The 21,930-nt window shown below is 39.4% G+C and overlaps 1 protein-coding gene across 1 annotated transcript in view; it reads right to left on the bottom strand.

Annotated features, from left to right (window-relative positions):
• The window catches only part of LOC129757258 (palmitoleoyl-protein carboxylesterase NOTUM), a 28,388-nt gene extending 6,697 nt beyond the window's left edge, over nucleotides 1-21,691 (bottom strand). The window contains exon 1 of the mRNA XM_055754420.1: nucleotides 20,609-21,691. Coding sequence (XP_055610395.1) covers nucleotides 20,609-20,638 — 30 coding nt within the window. The 5' untranslated portion in view covers nucleotides 20,639-21,691. The remainder of the gene's footprint in view (nucleotides 1-20,608) is intronic.
• Between the last annotated feature and the right edge of the window lie 239 nt (nucleotides 21,692-21,930).

The raw sequence follows: 21,930 nt of genomic DNA, 5'->3' as shown, positions 1-21,930 counted from the left end.
CACCCAACCACAGCCGCGCGTAATTAAAAATTGTGCGTAGGTACGGTGTGTCGTGCGGGAAACATGCACCTAATCTTATCGGTGGCAACAATCAAACTTCTTCTACCGAGAAAGACAAACACACCCCTCCTACACAAACGCCGTCACTCTGCACTACTGGTGGAGAATTCAATAAACAACAGACCTCAAACGGTTGACGGGGTCTTACAAATCGGAGCGAAGCGGCTCCAAACGGAAAGATCACAGGAAGCCGCCAAAATACTGCAGTCGCAGCGTCGTCGTTGGTGAGAAGTCTGAACTGGTGCCGTCGTTGTCGTCGTCGTCGCCGCCACTTGTGTAGCTTCGCTTGTACAACATAAGTAGATATTTGTGTTTCTATTCATGTCGTACATTGCTGATGGCCGGCGGCATCTGAGACCCGCCTTTGGGACAAGCCCCTCCGAGAAGATAGCGAGTTGTCGTTGTTGTTTTGAACCCTCTCGATGGAACTTATGAAACCTTTCGATCAACGCTTGTTGTCGTTTTTTTCTGCTGTCGCGTGATTTGAAGGAGGTAACCGAGCCACCTAGTTGCTCTGCTAAATTCCCAAAAGGTTTCACTGTTTAGTCTATTGGTGTGGAAGTGGAATGCCGCCGACGACGACAAAGATAATTACGCGGCGCTCTGGCTGCCAAGATGCAATCGGAACAACTGTCGCTGTCTTCGCGACTCTCGTCCGTCGTTGTAGACCCCGGGAACGTAATTGAAATATCTTCTGCATTGACAGTGGCACTCTGGCGGCACTCTCGCGTATCTCGTGACGGTTCCTGGACCAGTTTGCACCATCAGAGAAGGACGGACGGACGGACGAGGGAGCTCAGATTGCGCTTAGCACGCGACTAATGATCATCCGTCACGATCGTTAATCATCAGCTGTCGCAGGCTCGCAGCACTAGGCAGGTAGCTGACTTGCTCGAGTCAATCGGGCGTGTGTTGTATGACGGGCGGCTGTAATTCAGAGGCGCCGCCCGAGATGTCGTTGCATGTTGTAGACGGCAAGCAAGCTACTAGGTACACCGGACCCGCGCGGAGATGGAGCGGAAAATCTCGAGCATACATTTAGAGAGAAGATCAAAGGAACTGCCGCCGCCACCGCCGCTGTGTGGTGGGATTGGCACTTTGATGCGGCTAGGTAGGTAATGCGAGTCGTCGTCGTCGTGGTCGGGGTATTTTCGCGCTAAACGGTTGCATCGAGCAGGTGATGCGGTTGACAATTAGGAAAGGAAATGCTGTGTGTTACCTTAACTGGAAGCTACTTTGAGATGTGAGGTTTTTTTCATCTAGAGCTGTTGGGATGTAAATACATACCGCGCTTCTGTGATCAACGTTTTTTTTTGCTAGAAAAACCTTTTAACTTTTCTTCTGTTATTCTTAGTATTTTTTCTACACAACATTGTGGGTCATGAATAATTCCAGATAGTTTAAGCTGAACTAGGCAAACAATTTTTTCTTAATTTAGAGATTCTTGAAACTATTATTCAAACCATCTCTGACCCGAAAAACCTTCGGATACCAAATTTCACTTAATTCCGGCCGTCCAATTATACTTAGGGGAAAGTCGGGTAAGACGGACACCCTAAGGTAGAATAGCAATATAAAATCAGATATTACCTTTTTTTACTGCAGTTTTCGTGCAGTTTGGCAGTTTCGGTTGTTTGCAATAGCATTAACCATTGGAATTAGTAAATTTCCTTCATCAAGACTGTTTTTATAGGTATCTAAAACATGCTTGCAAATTACACTTTTCAAAAATGGTCGGGTAAAACGGACACTGCTCAAAAAAGGTTCATTTTGCCGCAAAATTTCTGTAAAAGTAGATATTTTTGTAAGTAAAGTATTTGAAAACGTGCTTAAACCAAAATGCCCAAGTAACAATTTTAGGTTTATGATGGTCAGCAAAATATCCTTTGGACTATCGCATTAATCTTCATAAAAAGCTAAAGCGCATTCTATAACATCACCTGGACTCTAATAAAGCCAAAATCAGGCTATTTGGCCCTACCCTAGAAACGTCTTCATGACATATTATTGTTGGTCATCAATGTTGATCACCAAAGCTTTTAAAAAGCTATTATTAAACATGTCAGCAACTGTTGTTTTTTTCGATTCTGCGAGTTCTCGTAGTTTTTTTTTTTTATTTTTTCCAGCAACAATAATGGTTGATGAATGATGATTGCATTATTCAGATATGATCTGGTAAAATTAAAAGCTAAAAAACCAATGTTTTAACCATATATTGAGCGTCTTTTCTACTGCCAGTCAAGATTTTAGGTAAAATGTATATGAAATAGTATCTTAAAATAAATGCGCCTCGTCAAATCTGGTCAATCATGATGGAATTGATGGAAAAAGGCCTGAAAAAATATTTTCCAATGCTTGCATTGTGAATCCATCAACATGGCGTCATTTTGTGCCCTTCGATTTTGCAACCAACATGGCGTGAGTCAATTCATAGTTTTATTATGGTTTAATGATGACCCCAAAAAAAGCTACGATTTGACGTTTCTCTCGCAAGCCAACCAATTACATGCTAAGGTTGAGTTCCTCATTTCTGAGTTGTTAATCATTAGTACAGTAAATGAGGACAGACTTTTTGAATGAAAAGGGATTGGTTTTGAATGACCCGTGGAATAAATCATGAGTTGAAGTCAAATTTCGTTGTCTGACGCCATCTTGAAATCCAAGATGGCGGCTTCCGCTGAACTTTAAAATGGTGTAAATGACTTGAAATCGCATGAAACCCCAACAAAATGGGTATCGGGTGAAAGTGCTAAACGAGTAGAAGTTGAATTTCGCTATCAGACGCCATCTTGAAATCCAAGATGGCGGCATCCGCTCAACTTTTAATGCTTAATGCTGACAAAAAGTCGCATTAAACCACCACTATACGGGTATTGGGTGAAAGGGCTAAACTTGAATTCGATTTTTTTTCATTCCGACGCCATCTTGAAATCCAAGATGGCAGCTTCCACTGAATTTAAAATACTGTGAATCAATGAAAATCGCTTGAACACAACTTTTTTTCACGTAATACTACATCAAAACTACTATTTAAAGACAATTTAGATCATTTTAAATCACTTTTATTATTTTTTCATTATGTTTCTAATGCATTTCGCACTTTTCTTGTTTTGTTTATAGTTTTTGTTTTTTTTTTTTGCCATTTATGTAATTCTATTATTCCTATCATGCTATTATGTTTAAATTGTATTGGTCTTATTCTAGCGAAAACTATAAGGTTATGTTGTTTCTGTTAACCGTCTGATTTAGGCACATGTGCCAAATTCGATGTTGCCAAAATCGAATGTTGCCAAAAACGAACGGGGTCTGTATTGTGGTGGTTTTTGTGGGATTTTCAGTCAATTACAGATTTTCAGAGAAACGCGAAAAGAGATATTTGACTTCTATCATTTAGCCTTAGCACCCAATACAATATATTTGGGAGTTTCATGCTATTTTCATTCATTTACAGTATTTTTAAGTTCAGCTGAAGCCACCATCTTGGATTTCAAGATAGCGTCAGAATGCAAAAATAAACATCTTATAGCTTATCCCAATTGACAAACACCCATATTTTGGAGGTTTCATGCGATATTCAATGATTTAGAGCATTTTTAAAGTTTGTAGAAAACTGCCATCTTGGATTTCAAGATGGCTTAAGATAGCAATATTCGACTTCTACTCGTTAAGCCCTTCCACCCACTACCACCTGGGTTTCATGTCATTTTAAGTTATTCACTGCATTTTAAAGTTTAGCGGAAGCCGCCATCTTGGATTTCAAGATGGCGTCAGATAGCAAAATTCAACTTCTACCGGTTGATTTCTTTCAACTTATACCCCTATAATATAGGTTTTATGCGATTTTCAGTCATTTACAGTATTTTCAAGTTGAGTGGTAGCCGCCATCTTGGATTTAAGATGGCGACGGGCAACGAAATTTGACTTCTACACGTTCATTACTTTCACCTAATAACCATATTGTGAAGGTTTCACGATATTTTCAGTAATTTACAGCTTTGAAAATAAAAGCGGAAGCCGCCATCTTGAATTATTGATGGCGTCAAGCAACAATTTTTTTCCTACCATTTGGGCCCTTTCACTCAATACTCATATTATAAAGATATTCATACCACTTTCGGTGAATTCAAGTTTTCAAAGATGTATTTTTTTAATTTTAACTCAAAACCAACACGCATAACTTACCAAAAATGTGTAAAAATGGGAGTTCCAATTCTAATATGTGCTATCTAATCTGAGCGTGTCCTATTTTGACATCTTGATCGAGAACTGTCACTAAGTTTTATGGCGGTTTAATAATCATGCACTGAGTGCTATTATAGAACATGCAAAAGAAAGCTTGGAGCAAACTTCTAGGTTTGTGTTTTATTATAGTTTAAAAAGAGCATTCATAACTCTTTCAAAATAACTAAAACAGCATGTTTAATAAAAGTTTTATGAGCGTTTTGAAAACCATCTGAAAACATATGGTCGAAAAAAAATTATAAGCATTCTGCATGACCATAATAAAACCACCATAAAACGAGCTGCACAAAAAATGCCATAATTAAACCATAATAAAACTTCCTAATGCTAGTTGGCATTATCTGTGTTACTTGGGTGGTACCAACTGGTCCGAGTCCAGAAGCGAAACAGTGTGATTTCGGAATTTCGTATTTTATAGACGCTTTCATCACCGGAAATCCAGTTTTTACAGCTTTTAGTGCCTGTTTGATATGGTGAGTTCTTTTTGACCTACAATTGCTCTTGCTAAGGTCTTTTAAAGGCATATGGAGGATCAAGCCCGTTGAAAAATTAAAAATACCTGGAGAAACTCATGTGTCCGTTTTACCCGACCTTGAGGTGTCCGTCTTACCCGCCTAAGCAATTTTTTTTTTCAAAACGTGTTTTTGTTCAAGCCCTTTTCCCAAAATTAGCTGATTTTCCTCCAGATGGTCAAAAAGAAGCCTAATGAATACTCTACTTTTTGAAACGGTTAAAATTTTCGAAAATTTTGCGAGTTATGAACTATTTTATGAGGAGAGAATATTACATTAAATAATGGATCCTATAAGTTTTTGTTTATTTTGTTAACTATTATGGAACCTTGCTTGCTATAAATAAATATAGGGTCTCGAAAGTGTTGACCTAGGCGAACATATTCCCATCATTAGATTTGTGCCAAACATTGTAATTATCGAAATATTGAAAGTGTCCGTTTTACCCGCTGTGTCCGTCTTACTCGACTATCCCCTAATGGTGTTACAAAGGAAACGCCGCTATTTTTATATACTACTAGCTGACCCGGTGTGCTTTGCTACACCTTTTAAATATAAATGAATTATTTAAATTGCTTGTGAGCATGAATTAAAATCAAATAACAACATGAATCAAAAGTTACCCCTATAGAATGAAAGATGCAGCTGAAGTTTTGAATTGCAATACATAGATGAAATAAACTAATTTTCAGAAACTGTCTTTGAAATTTTAAATCTGTTTTTATAAGCTTCATAAGATCTTTAGTTAATTAATTGATATAAATTTCCCACCCTCTCCCCCTTCAATGCGGGAAGCACTCATATACTATACCTTAGAAATATTTCGAATATCTGAATAATGTTACATGCCACTTTTGTTTGATAAGAGTTTTCGAGTTATGTAAAAAAAATATGTATAAAATCTGCTTCTTTCTTCCCGACTTCACCCTGAAAATGGAAGGTCTCGAATTATTCATACGCAAACAACCTATCTTATAAAATATGGTTTGTTAGATATGTTCCTGATTTATGTCAAGAAAAAACTCTGGTAATGGGTCTTGCCCATCTTCCACTACTGAAATGAAGTCGGGGTCTCTAATAATCATACCCATTTTTTTCGTACCCAAAACCTCTCTCATACCAAATTTAATCCCATTGGTAGATAAGTTTTAACCATTAAAATAATATTTATATGAAACCTCTTCCTTCCCTACCCTCTTCACACTGCATGGCGTAAGAATCTATAACAATCGTAGACACATATCTCGCCTACTCATATACCTTCCCATGGCATACTTAGTTCCATTTGCTGGTTTCATCTACACATAAATTGAGAACTTAGAGCAAGTTCACTGGTGTTGGGAAAAAGTAGTATAAATTTTGACATTTTGAAAATTTTACCATGCAAAAATTTTTTCAAGATCCTTGGGCGTTATATTTTTTTACAACACTGTTTCTATTTCAGCCGTATGTGATAGAAATATTGCTATTTTTGCATCACAGCATGCGAAACTACAACACGTGTTGTTAAAAAACTTAAAGGCCACAGATCTTGATAATGTTTTTGCATGGCAAAATTTTCAAAATATGCAAAAAGTGACAAAATTTCTACCACTTTTTCCCAACACTAGTGAACTTGCTCTTATGCTAACAAAATTGTGAAGGGCCATCCTGTCCTCTCCCTGTGTTCCTACTCACTAGAAGAAGGGTGGTGTCTCAAATAATCATAAGTAGAAGGTCTATGTTCATTTATGAAGTTTCGAGAAAAACGCGTTTGAAAATTTTGCAACCTTTTTTAAATCGTTAATCAAAATTCACGAGGAATCTTCCAAGTCTATATGATCAAAACGATGCGTAGGATGATTGTAAATTTGTTTTTATGAATACGAGGTTATTATCATAGAAAAATAGCTCACAATTGCTTATAGAACCTAGCTGGAGTATGAATTTCGTCTAAATGTTGTATACACCCTTTGCTTTGTACTGTATGTCTCATATATGTGAGTGAGATAGAGATAAAATTTCCCATATTTTTTGACAAACGCTTATGGTTCTCTCTATAGGAGTGAATGAATAGCTTTTCGCATTCTACCCCTTTTAATGTTTTGCATCTGGACCGTTAGCTTTGTTGTGGAGTAAAGGGTGTATAAAACAATTTGTGTGAGGATAATGTCATTTTATGGCTATAATTTTTTTTAGATCCTTTGCTCAAACTGCATTATACATTTTATGAAAACTGATAAACTAAAAACGGTTTTTGGGTTAAGTAGAGCTCATATTGGGCTATTAGAATCCACTGAAAACCGGTTTTGTTAACTTTGTCTTTTATACCCTTTTCACATGTTGGTGCTGATATAAAAATAATTTGTCAAGTCAAATTTTGTCTCGAGAATCGAATAAATTCTCGAGTTATGTAAAGATTGTATGGAAGCCCTACTCTTCCCTTCTTCCTATATCGTCATCGCTCCGCAAGAAATGAATGGTTTCAAATAATCAAAGAAATAATTTCATCTCATGCCGAATTTTGTTCCATTTTCTTGGTTAGTTGGTTGGTCGAGTTATGCAAAAACAACTCTCTTACCATTTCCCCTTTCTATCTCTCAATTGGAGAAGGGGGGGGGGGGGGGGGGGGTCGTGGGTTGATGCCAAATTTGGTTTCATTTGCTCAATTAAATCTCGTGTTATACAAAAAATTTGTATGGATGCCCCTTTCCCCATTTATATCTCCCCGCTGAAAGAAAGGAGGGGCCTCAATTTATCATACAACCATTTCTCGTATTCAAATATCTTCTCATGCCAAATTTGGTTCCATTTGCTCGATAAGTTCTCGAGTTATGTTTAAAAATTTTATGAAAGCCCCCCTCCCCATTTCTATCCTCTCCGTCTTCTGCTTTTTCTTCTGACCGAATGCGATAAGATCACACACCATTTCCTCGTTTTTAGTTCCGGTGTGAGATGAATTAATTTCGTAAGATTTACTCTCCCCATCAAGATGCAGATTCAGCTTGTTAAGAATTAGAAATTCGATTGATCAAGCCCGAGATTTGGAGTCTGGATGCTGGTGCGTGCTTTAACGTCGGTACAAAATACGAGTTTCCTGTTGAAGCACGCAGCATCCGATCAACCATCCACCAACCAACAATAGCAAACGAGTTCATAAACGGCAAGAAGCAACATCACTAATGATACAATAATAATAGTAAACTGTATCTGAAATTATACATAATTTAATAATAAGCGACGGTGGCGGTATCGCGCCTCTTTTTTTTTGCTTTTTTCTGTTGCGCGCCCCGCTGCTGCTGGAACTTGCTTGAACTGGGCTGGACTGGACTGGAGCAATAATGTCGGATGGCGCAGAGCCTATCAAATTCTTCGTTTTTTTTGCGGCACAGCCTCTCTGAAGTCGGTCGGCTCCCGGGGCCTTTGATGTTGGTAGGCAGCTTCAACGGCCTATGCTCGTTAACGCCGCCGCGCCGTCGTCATGCCGCGCCAACAGATGGCGTGTGCGAGAACGAGAGCAATAACAACAACAACAGAAAAAAGCAATGTTAGATACCAACCAAACGAAAAAAAAGGGCTCGTTTATCACTGAACAACCGTGGGCTGAATTTGTTTTTTTTTTGGTTCGGGTGACGTGTATAAATCAATAGATATAAAGTTTTTTGAATTGTAAAGAAGAACTTCTTCGGCACTAAGCAGATTTCGTACTGATCCTAGTTATATCGTAAAAGTGATTCTTGCGCGAAAGTGTCTGTCTGACTGCCACATGTTGCTTTAGAGATAATAATAACCTGATTTGAATAATTTTCCATTTAATGAATAGCTGTCAGTGTTTTATTACCGTCTCCCTTTCATCTTCAACAGCTGAGAAGCGTTTTCTAGAAAGGTCTCCAAATGAGATTGAAAAACCTTAAAAAGTAGGCTCTCAATATCGAGATAACGCGATCACTCTCCGATCATTATCATTCTAAATTAATTGCAGAACACTTGGTACATTGGTTGGAATCATCTAAATCCAAGAAAAACCGTTCATAAACTTTGTTTCCTAACTTCTTGAATATTTTATAAACTGTAGTTAATGTTCGCAATCCTAACGACCACGCATCTCGGTACAAGTTGGGCGGCAGCTGATCGGCTGTTTGAAAGTGGAACTGCCCCGACGCGCAAGTGAAAAACAAAAACCACGCCGCTCCGCGTGGAATCACTCGCGCTCACGCAATGCTTGGTGCAGATCAAAGCGAGCAAAAAAAAAACCCGGCAACCAACCAGAATGTATTTATTGAACACGCGTTCCTTTCAAGTTTCGCGCTGAGGTGAGTGTTCTCGCGCGCAAAATTCGTAAGAGTACTCTCACCGTCGGAAAAGCGGGTACACTCACAACGATATGGCACCCGGAGCGAGGCGGCTCCAGTTTAATGGTTGGATGGAGATTCGAAAGAGATCGTACAGACGAACCGATAGGAAACTGCACTCTCGGGTGCGCACGGGGGGATGACGGGAAAATCACGTGCGTTGGATGATTAAACTCGCACCGGGATCGAGAAACGAAAACAAATGAAGAAAAATAACACCGACGAAGCTGCGCTCAGCACGAGACAACACGGCGTGCCGACACTATGACGACTTAAATAAGGAACGCGCTGACCAGTAGGAGTGGATGATCCTCTCTTCCGTCCTATCCGTGTATGTATTGTGGAAAGCTACATAAAACGCGACGCAGGGTGCAACAGCAAAGACGCAAAACAACTTCAAAGGAATTTCGATGCGATCACCTAGAGAGGGAGACAGAACCAGAAGATGATGCCCGGCCCAATAGGGGCAAGTGGAGCAGTCCGGACTGTCGCACGCGCGAATCTTCTCTGGATACAGCTGAAACCGTGCAACTGACATCAAAGCAGAACACATCAAACTGCTGACAGTTATTATAGAGACTTTTAATGCATTGCTTGTGATTTTTGTGGTGTGTACTTTTTCCTCAATTACCTTCAACCGACACCGTTCTGTGATCATTGAACAGAACAAACGTCGTCGTTTTCCATAATTTAATTAGGCATTTCTTGGTTGGCTTCCGCAAACACGCGAACTTCCACTCACTGGTAGAATAGATTGACTGATTGTAAAAAATTTACTTTGAGGGAAGCCAAAGCTATACGAGTGTTTTACAGACAAAATATGTATCTTTGAAAATAACGATTCTAATAAAAGACCCAGTTCAAAGTTATTATTTATGCAACAAGTTGCAAAAAGTGACTTTTTTCAGCACGAGTAGTAAATATGTCCTACGAGGTTTACCGAGTTGGATAATTTGGTCTAGTGCCGAAAAAATCGGCGAGTTGCACACACAACTTGATGCAAATTTGGAAAATTCCTTTGAAATTATCAATAAAAAGCGCATCTAAACAAAGAACAACATGTGGTCGACCATGCCAACGACTTAAAGTTTATGATCAAGTGGGTCGTGGAATGCACTTTTCGACACTGAGTTCCGTGCTGAAAAGAAGCACTTTAGCAGTTTTTCGTACCGAAGTAACGAGTTGCATGCACAATTTTTTGCAATTTCACACAATACCCTTCAGAATTCAGCTCTCCAGCTTGAACAAACGGATTATAATTTTTCAAATCGAAACAGTTCGAATAGTAGCACTTTTTATGACACTGTTTTGAATACTGCATCTAAAAGCACTACTTTTGGACATTGTTTTTTCAGTAATAAAAGCAAGCCTTGGGCTTGTGATATAGCTCAGTTGGCAAGTCTGTTGTCTTCTGAGCCGATGTCCGCGAGTTCGAGCCCAAGAGTAAACATCGAACACAGTTGTACCGGATAAGTTTTTCAATAACGATTCACCAACTGCAACGTTGAAAAAGTCGCGATTGCCATAAAGATGGTAAACGACTATAATCGAAACAAAAAAAAAGGCAAGCCTTTTCGAAACCAAACTTCGTAACGAAAAACAAACATTTTAGTGCGGAGTTGCAGAAAAACAGTCTTAGATGCCCATAGCCGAAATTTGAAGACTTGTTTATCATTTTATCACTCTAATGTACATGAAGTGTTGTTTTGAAACAACACCAAAGTTCTTCGAAATAACAGGTTACCTCATCCGCTATATTGGTTGACAGATTTCCAGAATGATGACGTATTTGTTATGAAAAATAGCGAGCATTGTACTGAATTCTTCAGTTTTTCCATATAAATTATTTTTTATGCCAGTAACATGTATGAAACTGCCCTCAAATTCATAAATTCGACTTCCCTGTTTTATGAGCTTCTTAGAAAAACACGGTCTGCATAAAATGCTAATTTACCGTGGAAATATCTATATTTTCGTGGAAATTGTTATTACTGGAAACTATTTCCAAGCATATTCCAAGCATTCCAAAATATCGCAAAAGGACACATCTAAAATTCCTAATGAATCATTTAACACGCAAATTTCGAGTTCGTTTACAGTAAAATAAGAAATTGATGAATCATATTTTCTCGTAACTATTTTATAATTCGAGTTTTGCAATGATTCTATGCTATTTATTCAACATGTTTCATACTGAAATCAATTGTTTTATCACTGAATTTAGTGCCTTCATACCTATTACCAAACTTTTTAATTGCAAATGGCGAAAAACGAAGATTTAAGTTTGTTTCCTGTGGAATGTATGAAAAATCGCATAACAACTACGTCATCATGCTTGGCGTGGGCTGATTACACGATCGATGGTACTCTATGATGGATATACTCTGAAACAACACTAAATAAAACCAAACTATTTCGAAACGCGTAAATATTTTTGAGTCATATTATCACAAAAGTTGTGTTTGAAGTTGAAAAACTAACCTTTATATTTCCATTAGTAATTCTCTTTTTTATGAGTGAGAAAATATGGAAAATATGCAATATTGCAATAATGCAAAAATTGAACTCAATTAACTTTAAAAATAGTTTTATTAAGCTGTCTTAAGTTAAAATCCATACTTTAGAAAATAAAAAAAAGGTAGGCCATGATTCGTTGGCAACCAACGCGTTTTATTTTCATTCCGTCGTAAAAATTCTATTTTTCAATACTTAAGTGGTAAAGTCTGTTTCACATAGAATTTGGTCGCATCTTTTCATTTACTGCAGCGCCCCTAGTTGTCACATCGCGAATCTATTGAAAGTGTTTTGTTGGTTTGTTTACTTAGTGGTGAAAATTTCATCAAGATTGAAGCAGTCAGTCAAAAGTTATCGACGATGGAACGCGAAAGGCGAGAGAAAACTCTGCACACTCACGTAGAGAAACCGACGTGGTCAGGGGTAAAGATGCCGAATTTCTGAAATATCCGAAACCGACTGTAAATTCGGTGCTGCAATGTTACCGGGAGACCCTTACGGTGGATCGTGCAAAACAAACCAGGCGTAAAAGTGGAACATATGACCGGAAGCTGCGAGCAATGGTAATTCGATCAGTTCTCAATAATCCTGGAATCTCCTTGCGTGATTTGGCGAAAAAGTTCAAGACGAACCACAGTACAGCTCGAGAAGGCTTGCGGTCGTATCATGCAAGCAAACACCCCAACAGGACGCTGAAACAAAACCTGGTTGCCAAAACCAGGGCAAGGAAGTTGTACGAGAAAGTGTTGACCAAGTACAACGGATGCATTTTGATGGACGACAAAACTTGCGTCAAAATGGATTTTGGACAAATACCCGGTAACAAATTTTACCTTGCGAAGCGTAAAGGAAATGTTGCGGGTAGATTTAAGTTTGTTTCCGCAGATAAATTTGCTCGTAAGTTAAAGATTTGGCAAGGGATCTGTAGTTGTGGGAAGAAGACTAAGATTTTAATCACTAGGGACACAATGGATGGAAATGTTTACAAAGAAGAATGTTTCCAGAAAAGGGTTTTGCCATTCATTCACAGTAAACGAAAATTACCGAGTTCGGTAATTTTTTTGCCGAAATCCTAATATGTGTAAATCGTTAAACTGTTCGGTAATTTTTTCGGTAAAAAATAAACGAACATCGGTAAATCGATTCATCATTTATCGATGTTCGTTTATTTTTTACCGAAAAAATTACCGAACAGTTTAACGATTTACACATGTTAGGATTTCGGTAAAAAAATTACCGAACTCGGTAATTTTCGTTTACTGTGTTCGGTCCCACAAAGGTCCGGTGAAGTTCTGGCCGGACCTGGCAAGCTGCCACTACAGCCGGGATGTCGTTAAGTGGTATAAGGAGAACAAGATCGATTTTGTTGAAAAAAGTATCAATCCATCAAACTGTCCGGATTTTCATCCCATCGAGAAATATTGGGCAATAGTTAAGGGCAAACTGAAGAAATGTGGCAGAACCATGAAAAAACCCGCTCAAATGGAAAAGTGGTGGAACAAGATGGCGGTACTATGCAAAAAATGATGGGTGGTATCACAAAAAAAGTTCGAAAATTCATCCGAAAAGCTGACGAATGATTTGTATGTATTTTTTTCCTTAAAGTGCAATAAGTGACATTTTTACTTTTGTTGTACGTTATTTCTTTGCGGAGGAATGATCTATTTTATCCGACCAGATTCTATGTGAAACAGACTTTAAAATTGGTTTAAAACGTGAGAACAATTGAAATACCGTACTTCCACATGTGTCAATCGATAAAAGTGATCGTCAGGAAAGTAACAGTCTCCCTCGGCGAAGTAGAAAATTTGAGCATCGTTTTCTTTATGCACTGCAAAGTTGAATTCATCAACGACGATCAGGACCCAAAAATTATTTGGTGAGTTGATGAGTTCCATAATGATTATTGAGCGTGAAGATAAAAGAAATAATCGTTTCTGGAAATTTCTCATGAAAACCTGCACATTTTGAATAAATTCGAGTTCTCAAATTTCAAAGAATAGATAGCTGAAAAAGGTTATACGTTCCAGCTCCGTTTATTTTTTTTCTTCCAAAACGCAGTTCTTTCAATTAATTTCAAATTGTTATCACAAATACTTAAAGTAACGTAATGCGTGCTAGTATTTTGAATTTCATTGTAAAATAACCTCATTCCCACCCACATAAGGACGATTAATTGGGGATCGGAGTCCAGGAGCATATTACTTTCTAGCTTATATGCTCCGAAAATAAAAATCATTAAATCATGAGAATGTATGTTACTGTTGTCTACGTTTCTTCCTCTCTGTGTTCCAGTTGTCTTTGCGTCCAATACTGCACAGTTGGCCCGGCCAAATAAAGATGAGTAGTAAATGTATTTTACTACTCACCGGGATACTGACAAGATCTGTATGTCTATGTATAATAAGCATAAGCATAAGCAAACAAGTTAAAATTCAACTCCTTTAAATTGCTTGTTTCGTTTATTTCTGTAGAAAATGGCACATACAAATTTAAGCTTAAAACTGAGAAATTGAAAGTTTTATGGATAAACTATGTACGAGATTAAACTTTAAAATCATGGGGACTTGGAATAAAAGTTCTTTAAAATAAAAAAAAACAGGTAGGGTAACGGACTCACTTTGAACCAGAGGACCATTTTCGGGCCACCTTGTCTAGCTCTCTCATGAAGCAACTATTTAGGAAATTTTTTAAACAAATATAGATAAATCCCGGGCACTTAATGAAATGTACTAATTTTTTCATAATTAATTGCTTTATTAGAGAGCTAGACAAGGTGGTCCAAAATAGGTCCCCTGGTCCAAAATTAGTCCGTTATCATATAAAAGTCAAAGTACATTAGTTTTTATATGATTCTACACATTTTACAAACATAGGTAGACCCAATGCGGTCAACATGGGGGTGGTTTATTTTAACAATTTTACGCAATGTAAACAGGTATTCATCGATTAAAATAAAATTTACTGAGTGAGATACAACAATTCCAAAACAAAACCTCTGATTTATTTCATCCACCGTAAGGCGGACAAAGAACGATGATAAGGGTTCCGCCGAAATGCAACACAATCGAGAGCACATTCCAGAGCGATCATGGCCTTATATTTTACACTTGTTTATAACCGTCAGCGACGGCCCGGGCAATTCACACTCTCTTTACTCTTTAAGTCGACACGCAGAGAAAGGGCAAACGCACGCCGTCATTGCCGGCTTCATTCATCTGTCGGAATCCCCCGGATGTACCTGCTTTCACACCTACTTTTCCCGAGTTTATTTATTTAGGATCGCCTTCATTTGCCGCATACACACACATCCGAGTCTTTTTCTTCCTTTGGGTTCTGATCCATTCGTTCGATCCGTTCGATGGTTTATTTGTTGGTACACTTTGCTCTTGTACGACGACTCCCGGCATCAGTGCATAAATCGCTCATCGCCAACACCTACCCGGGTCCTGGACTGGACTGGATCCAAAAAAAAAAGTTGGCCGGCCAGACAGAGCGCACACAGAACTGTGTCGAGAGATACATAGAGCGGCGTACTTTGACAAAGAGCCATTTGCACACCTCCGCGCCGGTCGATGACTACATGTCTGTTAGTCGGTTAGAAAAACGCACGGGGGACGAAGACAAACCAACAACCGCAAACCGGCTCAGCTCAATTAATTATCAGCTGGAGAGGTCGAATTTCAAGAACTCTCGCCGCGCACCGGGATGCGATCGATGGCAGACGCCAATGCCGATGCCGCCGACGCCACCGCCACTGGAGATTGTAAATCACTCGAGCACAACGGGGGACCTCGGGGCTGCTGGACCCACAATAAACACGCATGCCGCATGGCCGATTAGCCAACAACCGGGGGCAACCACGGATCTGGCACAGATTTAGTAGTTGAAACCCTTCCGAAAGTTGCTGCATTTCATTTGTACCGATTTTGCGCATCACGCTCAACAACATTCCACAACAACATGATCGAATTTATGGCCGATTCAACTATACCACGCAAAATGATGCTTTCGCTTGTTAGCGGCAATCGCCAGGTTCTGTACGGCGGCGCAGCGATCGCACGGTAACGAATTTACGATCTTGATTCGATCACATCGGTACCCCAGCTCGATAACGCTGATTTCGCATATAAAAGCCATAAAATAAATTGGCAGAATGTGCAAAGAAACGAGTCCTTCAAATATAGCTGCCAAAATTTTACATTAAAATATACATATAAGCGCCCATTTGATAAAAAGGCGACACCGCCGCGACGTTACGCAAGTTAATAAACGCCATCAAAAACCGGTCGATGGCGGCACGATTTGTTGTTGATCGTGAAAGCGCTTCGCCGGCACCTTTTTTTTGCGGCCGCCGAACTTGCCGACTCGGAAGCGAGCGCAGCGCTTCTCCTTTGCAGGTCAACTTCGAAAACAACGACTACGACAACGGCAACGAAAAAAAAAACTCAACAACAACACCGATCTGGCTCGCCTCTGGCATCTAGTTTGGTATGCGGCTTTTCACCGATCAACGAACGCAAAATATGGCAGGGCGGCAAGATCGGCACAGTGAAGGCAAAGCGCGAAGCAGTAGGATTCATCAGATAGATAGCTCTTCGATACGTCCTGGATTCGGCGGCTTGCGGCGACGATCGCCATGTTACAGCTCTCGGGTGTGACAGCTACAGCGGAGCGGTGATTTACGGTCCCGTGCGACTTGCCGACAGTACCGGCCTTACTTTCGTCATTCCGCACCGGCCAAACGGTCAACCCAAATGCTGTCTCTCACTCACTCTCTCAAACCAGACAATCAAAACGGAGCCCACAAACGGAGCTCCAAAGTCCAGTTCCCCAATCGACGAAACGGGTGCGACGGACTGGTGGCGAAGATCGTCGTCGTCTTCGTCGTCCAACTGCAGATGAAGGTGAAAAATAAAGTTCAACTCGGCAGCCGCCACCGAGCATACAAAGGCACAATTCGGACCTCTTTGGCTGTGCGGCGAGGATGTTGTATGTAGAAACAACAGAAAAAGGAGAGAAAAAAAATCTAAACGAGAAAGATCAAAGGAATTCTGCCGCCCGGCAATAACAGCCGGTTCACGAACTGTTTTGAAGCTGACGGATTTGGCATGAATGCGAAGTGGAAGTAATATACTTCCGATTGATGCTGCTTAATTTTTTCACTGGAATGGCCACGTTCTGGACCTCGAAAAGATACCCAGAAAAATCTGAAAGGGAAGAAGATGGGAATAAAACCCGTCCAACTTCCCTAAAGAGAAGCTCATTGAAATTGTTCCAATGTTGCCTGCAGTCAGTCAGTGGTCGTGATAGTCAAGGCGCGGTACCAATCAATGGACTTCCCTTATTATGAGGTTGGAAACGCTATCTAAATTATATACATTGACCACCACAGAAGTGCGCATTCACACAACACCGGCTTTTACCGCTGACCAGAATGACTCCAAAATACAACCCTCAAACCGACCGACTCGAAAAAATACTACCTCGCGATCCCCCTTGCACAGTTCAGATCAATCTCTCGAATTCTTGTTAACGAAATAACGATACCATTTTGCTTCGTTTCGGAAACATGTTTTGATCAGTACGTACCGACCCACACTATACTCTTCCTTGCCCTTTCCTCCCAACGCATCGCACATCATCGCCGGGCCAGACCTCAAAGATACACGCCGGTAACAGGTGTATCACGTTTTGTTTTTATTCTCCATTCTTAGCCTTTCCACTCGAATCCATGCTCGCGTAGTAGCTACCCTGCGGCACTCAATCTTTTCTCCTTCTCCTGTTGTTGTCCTGGTTTTGCTCCGACCGGCCCTCGTGGATGACGGTGGATATGACGCTTTGGCACCGAAGCCCCGGACCCCTGGACCTGGAACTCCACCACCGGCTCAGACCCAGACGACGATGACGACGACGCGGGCTCCGGTTCCTTGTAATCTTTTATTTATTGTAATATACGCCACTCGCGGTGTCGGCCTGTTTGTTGTTAACGTTGTTGTGAAGGATTTTTCGGTGCTTTTGGTAAGCTCAACGTCAGTATCCTGGCACTCTGGGATGCTGGGCACAATGAGTTTTATTCTTCTATGGCGACCGTCAGAAATTGGTTAATCGAGTTTGGGCGTACAATCATGCAGATTATTGAGAAGTCACGATAAAAATCTTCAACCTTGTATTGGCAGATAGCTGATCTGATAGGTTCTAAAACAGCTAAACTATTCTTTTTCATGTACTGTACATATTTATTAGACTTGTTTACTTTTCGGCTTTTATCGCAGATCAAAGCCGGACTCATATGGGTTGTTCCTCATGCATTTTCAAGTATTTCTGCGAAATTTGAGATCTATTGAAATATAGTTCTGCGCAATGGACTAGCTTTACAAGAAAAGCTTTTGTAATTTTTTTTTTCTGATTCTCTTCTTTTCTTCTGATCTCTGTAAAAGTTGGTAATTTATGATTTTTTAATTTTTTTCGGTTTGATTATCTAAAACAGATCCATAAAAAGGGTAATAATATCAAACACCATGCATCTAAAAATTATCGTTTTATATTAACAGGGGCTTGCTAGAAATCTCATAAGATTATTTTTTTTAACTTTTTTACAAAAACTCACTGCGCAAAATAGAAATTAGTTCAATAGATATCAAATTTAGCAGAAAAACTTGAAACTTCATGAGGAACAAGCCATATGAGTCCGACTTTGATCTGCGAAAAAGGCGAAAAGTGACAACAAACAGGCAACAAACGCAACCATCAGATCATTTCAAAACACCAAATAAATTTGGACTAACAGCTTTCGAATGTTTCGTTCTTTTGAAAATCTGTGATCTGTTTTAAATATTCTGCCTCAATATATAGCCCAAAAATCCGTGAAAATATAGAATTTTCTTTGCTTTCGCAACCGTGCTGTGCCCCAAAAACGCTCAAATAACCATCTCAGCTTGATATTTTTGACAATTGGTTGACCATTGAAATCTTTCCCAGGAAAAAATCACATGAGTCGATCAATGAAAAATTTCAAAAAAAATCAGTTTTTATGAATATTATTCATTTTTCGATTCAATTCAATCGATTCATTTCTCAATACATTCCATAACTAGGAATAATTTTTTTAATTTTTTTTATCAAAATAAGCTTTAATTGTCACTGCCTGACAGCTCGTCGTCTGAATTCACTTCTCAAAAGTCCATCTTTAAACATTTTTTCAGACTATCAATCTCACCAATTCTAAGCAAATCAACTAATATTTTTATCATTACATCTCGCTTCAAACATTGAATGCTAAACCATAGTATGATTTTTACCAACAAGACTATAAGGTTATAAAGCCTGCTTCAGATAGCATTAGAACAAAAACAATTGCCTGTATTTTAGTTTTTTATTATTGAGTTCAAGATCTTTTTTTATACAAATATAGCGTGTTCTTCATATTTTTGAGAAAAAATGAAAATAAAATTATTAGTCACGGTTTTGAAGGAATTCTCGATTTTTTCCTATGATACAGCTCATTAGGTGGCGCACACCTTCCTCGTCCATCGCTTAAGCTATCTTATTCCAACAGGTCTTCATCTAATTGTTGTCTATGACAACCTTTCCCTTTGCCTTGAGTCTCCTCTTCATTATTGCCGAGTATTTCTCAATAGGGCGGAACTGGAAGCAGTTGGGTGGATTAAGATTTTTTGGAACAAACTGAACCCCATACCATTCTTGAACTACTTTGCTGTAATGAAAGCTTGTCAAATCTGGCCAAAACATTAGGGGATGGTCTTGGGATCGAATTAACGGCAAAATTAGTTCTTGGAGACACTCTTTTTGGTAGATTTTGTAACGAAAACTTTCGTTTTTTTCTACATCTGCAAATGCCCTGCATAAACATAAATTTTCGAGCAAATTTGTCAGAAAAATAATTTAGATTTGGCTGGAACATCCCCCCTTGCCAAGTTAAATTTGGATTTGCCCGAAGTCAACCTTGACATCGTCCATCAGAAGACACCCATCGAACTTGGTCAGGACCTGGTCGTATTACCTCCTTTCTACTTCCATGTTGATTGTTTACAAAGTACAGTCGATTTGCGGAATGTTAAAAATACATAAGTGCAGAAGACAAAGTAAGTTCCCGACACGTGGGCGCCAGGAACTTCCAAATCCGTCCACTAGGAGCGCTAAAGTTTGTTGCAATGTTAAATGGAGGAAGCTTTACTTGAAAATTTTAGGGTTAAATAAGGGATTCTTGAAGTATTAATATTTGTCTTAAAAACTGGTACAAAGCACCCTTTATGTAAATCCCAACCACCAGTTTTTGTTAGTGTTAGCAAAAAACCGCCGTTGTAATTTTTTTTCTACAGTAACATTCCACTATTTAGCATGGCTAGTTTCTGTGAGTCAGGTAACGATTCCTTTATGGACCTATTGACATTTAATATCACTACAATATTTTGACGAATTTTCGAGTTATTCTTTGTGAAATCGAATAGGAGATACTAGACCAGACGAAATATTTAGATTTCAGTTTCGAGCTTTTATTTTGATTGAAACTACATTGGAAGACGCTTTATTGAAATCTCTTTCAAAAATGCAGACGAAATTCAAACATAAAAGCATGATTCTAAGAACAGGTTGAAATTTGAAATTTATTATTTAGCTCCAGATTCAGTGTTTATTTTTCAAGAATCTTTCTGCATCCAAAACGCTTGGAATGTCTAAGGCATTTTTAAAATTGCTTAGTTAAAATCACTTGTGATGATTCAAACTCGCTAGTTGATAGTCTCATTTCGTAATAAGGTCCGATGGTCTATACAAATCCTTTATTTCTAGATCAATCGATAGTCTGCGGCCTTTATAGCGGGACAAATGAAATGCCGACCACAAACAAACAAGAGATGACTATTTTCCATCGAACAGGGCCGATCTTCAAAGAATTCCTACCGAATGCAAGCATAAAACCAGACTTACCGCCAAAAACGATCTCCTACTGCTGCCCATCTTGCCGCGCTGACTGAATATGTGTTCCTAACGTTTGTCGTTGGTGGATCGTCTTCCACTCGGAGGAATCTGTTTCGATCCGATCCGATCCGATCCGAATGCGGAGCACTGTGTCTCACTTGTTTGCGCGCTTCCTAAGCACACACAGGAAAACCCTTTGAACTGTTGTTACTTCTTTAATTGCCCCCCTTCTCTCTTTGAAGTTGTACAATTTTTTTATTATAGCATTATAGCTTTTTTTCGGGAAAACTCACTTTGATCAGGTTGAATTCTCTTGCCTCTTCACTGATTTTTTCTTCTGCTACTGCTACCTCCTTGCTGCTGCTGACGATGGCCATGCAATTCATCTGTAAGGTGCAGCACTTTGCCTTTGATCTCACTGCTGCTGACGTTGTTGTTTTGGCCCTTTTCGTCTACTACGCGTGTCCCCCCTTATTAAACACCACAATTTCCACAGGGTAGTAACACTTATTCACTTAACTTTTGCTTCCGAAAGCTTCCTTGTTAAACTCTGCTGCAGCACTTTGGTATTATTCTTTTGCCTGCCAACTGGATTCCCGACTGGAACCAGATTCCTGTATCGATTCGTTGCTACAGCTTAAAACTTTTACTGCCGAATTATTCACTTTCATATCCATTGCATTCCGACCGCATTCTTTCGTTAAACTCGCACTTGGTTACCCCGGCAGATTGCGGCTTTGAAATTCTCCTCATAATTTTTTTTCGGTTACTTTTACCTGCTAGCATCTCTAGAGGCCACAGTTGGGAAATACGTCGCTTTCCGAGATTTGCATTTGCTCTTTGGTAGATATTTACATTCTTCGAATTCCGCCTTTGACTTCGTTAGCCAAAAAAATCGTCTCCAGTTTTCATCGATACACAATAACAGTTCACACGTAAGCAAGTTCCATCCGAAAATTCGAAACTTGAAAGACTCAAAACAAACGAGTAAGTCCTTGGAGTCCAAACCGAATTATCTCTTTACAAACACTTTTTCAAATTCGAAAGATCCTCGATCTTCAGCAGAGCGCACAGCACATCTCACTCCGACGACTGATCACTGGGATGTGATGGACTGGAGGTTGCGTTGCGCTGAGCACAGGTACCAAACACCGCATCGACCCCTCGAAAGGAGGAAAACCCATCCGGAGGAACTCATCGTCGAGAAAGTGCTCCCAACAAACAGAGAAAAACCACGTGAGACGTGAGAGAGAATGAACATAAGAGCGAGTCCCCCTCAAGCTAAGTAACTCACGCATTTTCCCACGCTCAGCTCATCGGTGTGAGTGCGA

The sequence above is a fragment of the Uranotaenia lowii genome, chromosome 3, assembly GCF_029784155.1.
Source record: "Uranotaenia lowii strain MFRU-FL chromosome 3, ASM2978415v1, whole genome shotgun sequence".
Classification (NCBI taxonomy): domain Eukaryota; kingdom Metazoa; phylum Arthropoda; class Insecta; order Diptera; family Culicidae; genus Uranotaenia; species Uranotaenia lowii.
This window is presented reverse-complemented; position numbering and strand designations above follow the sequence as displayed.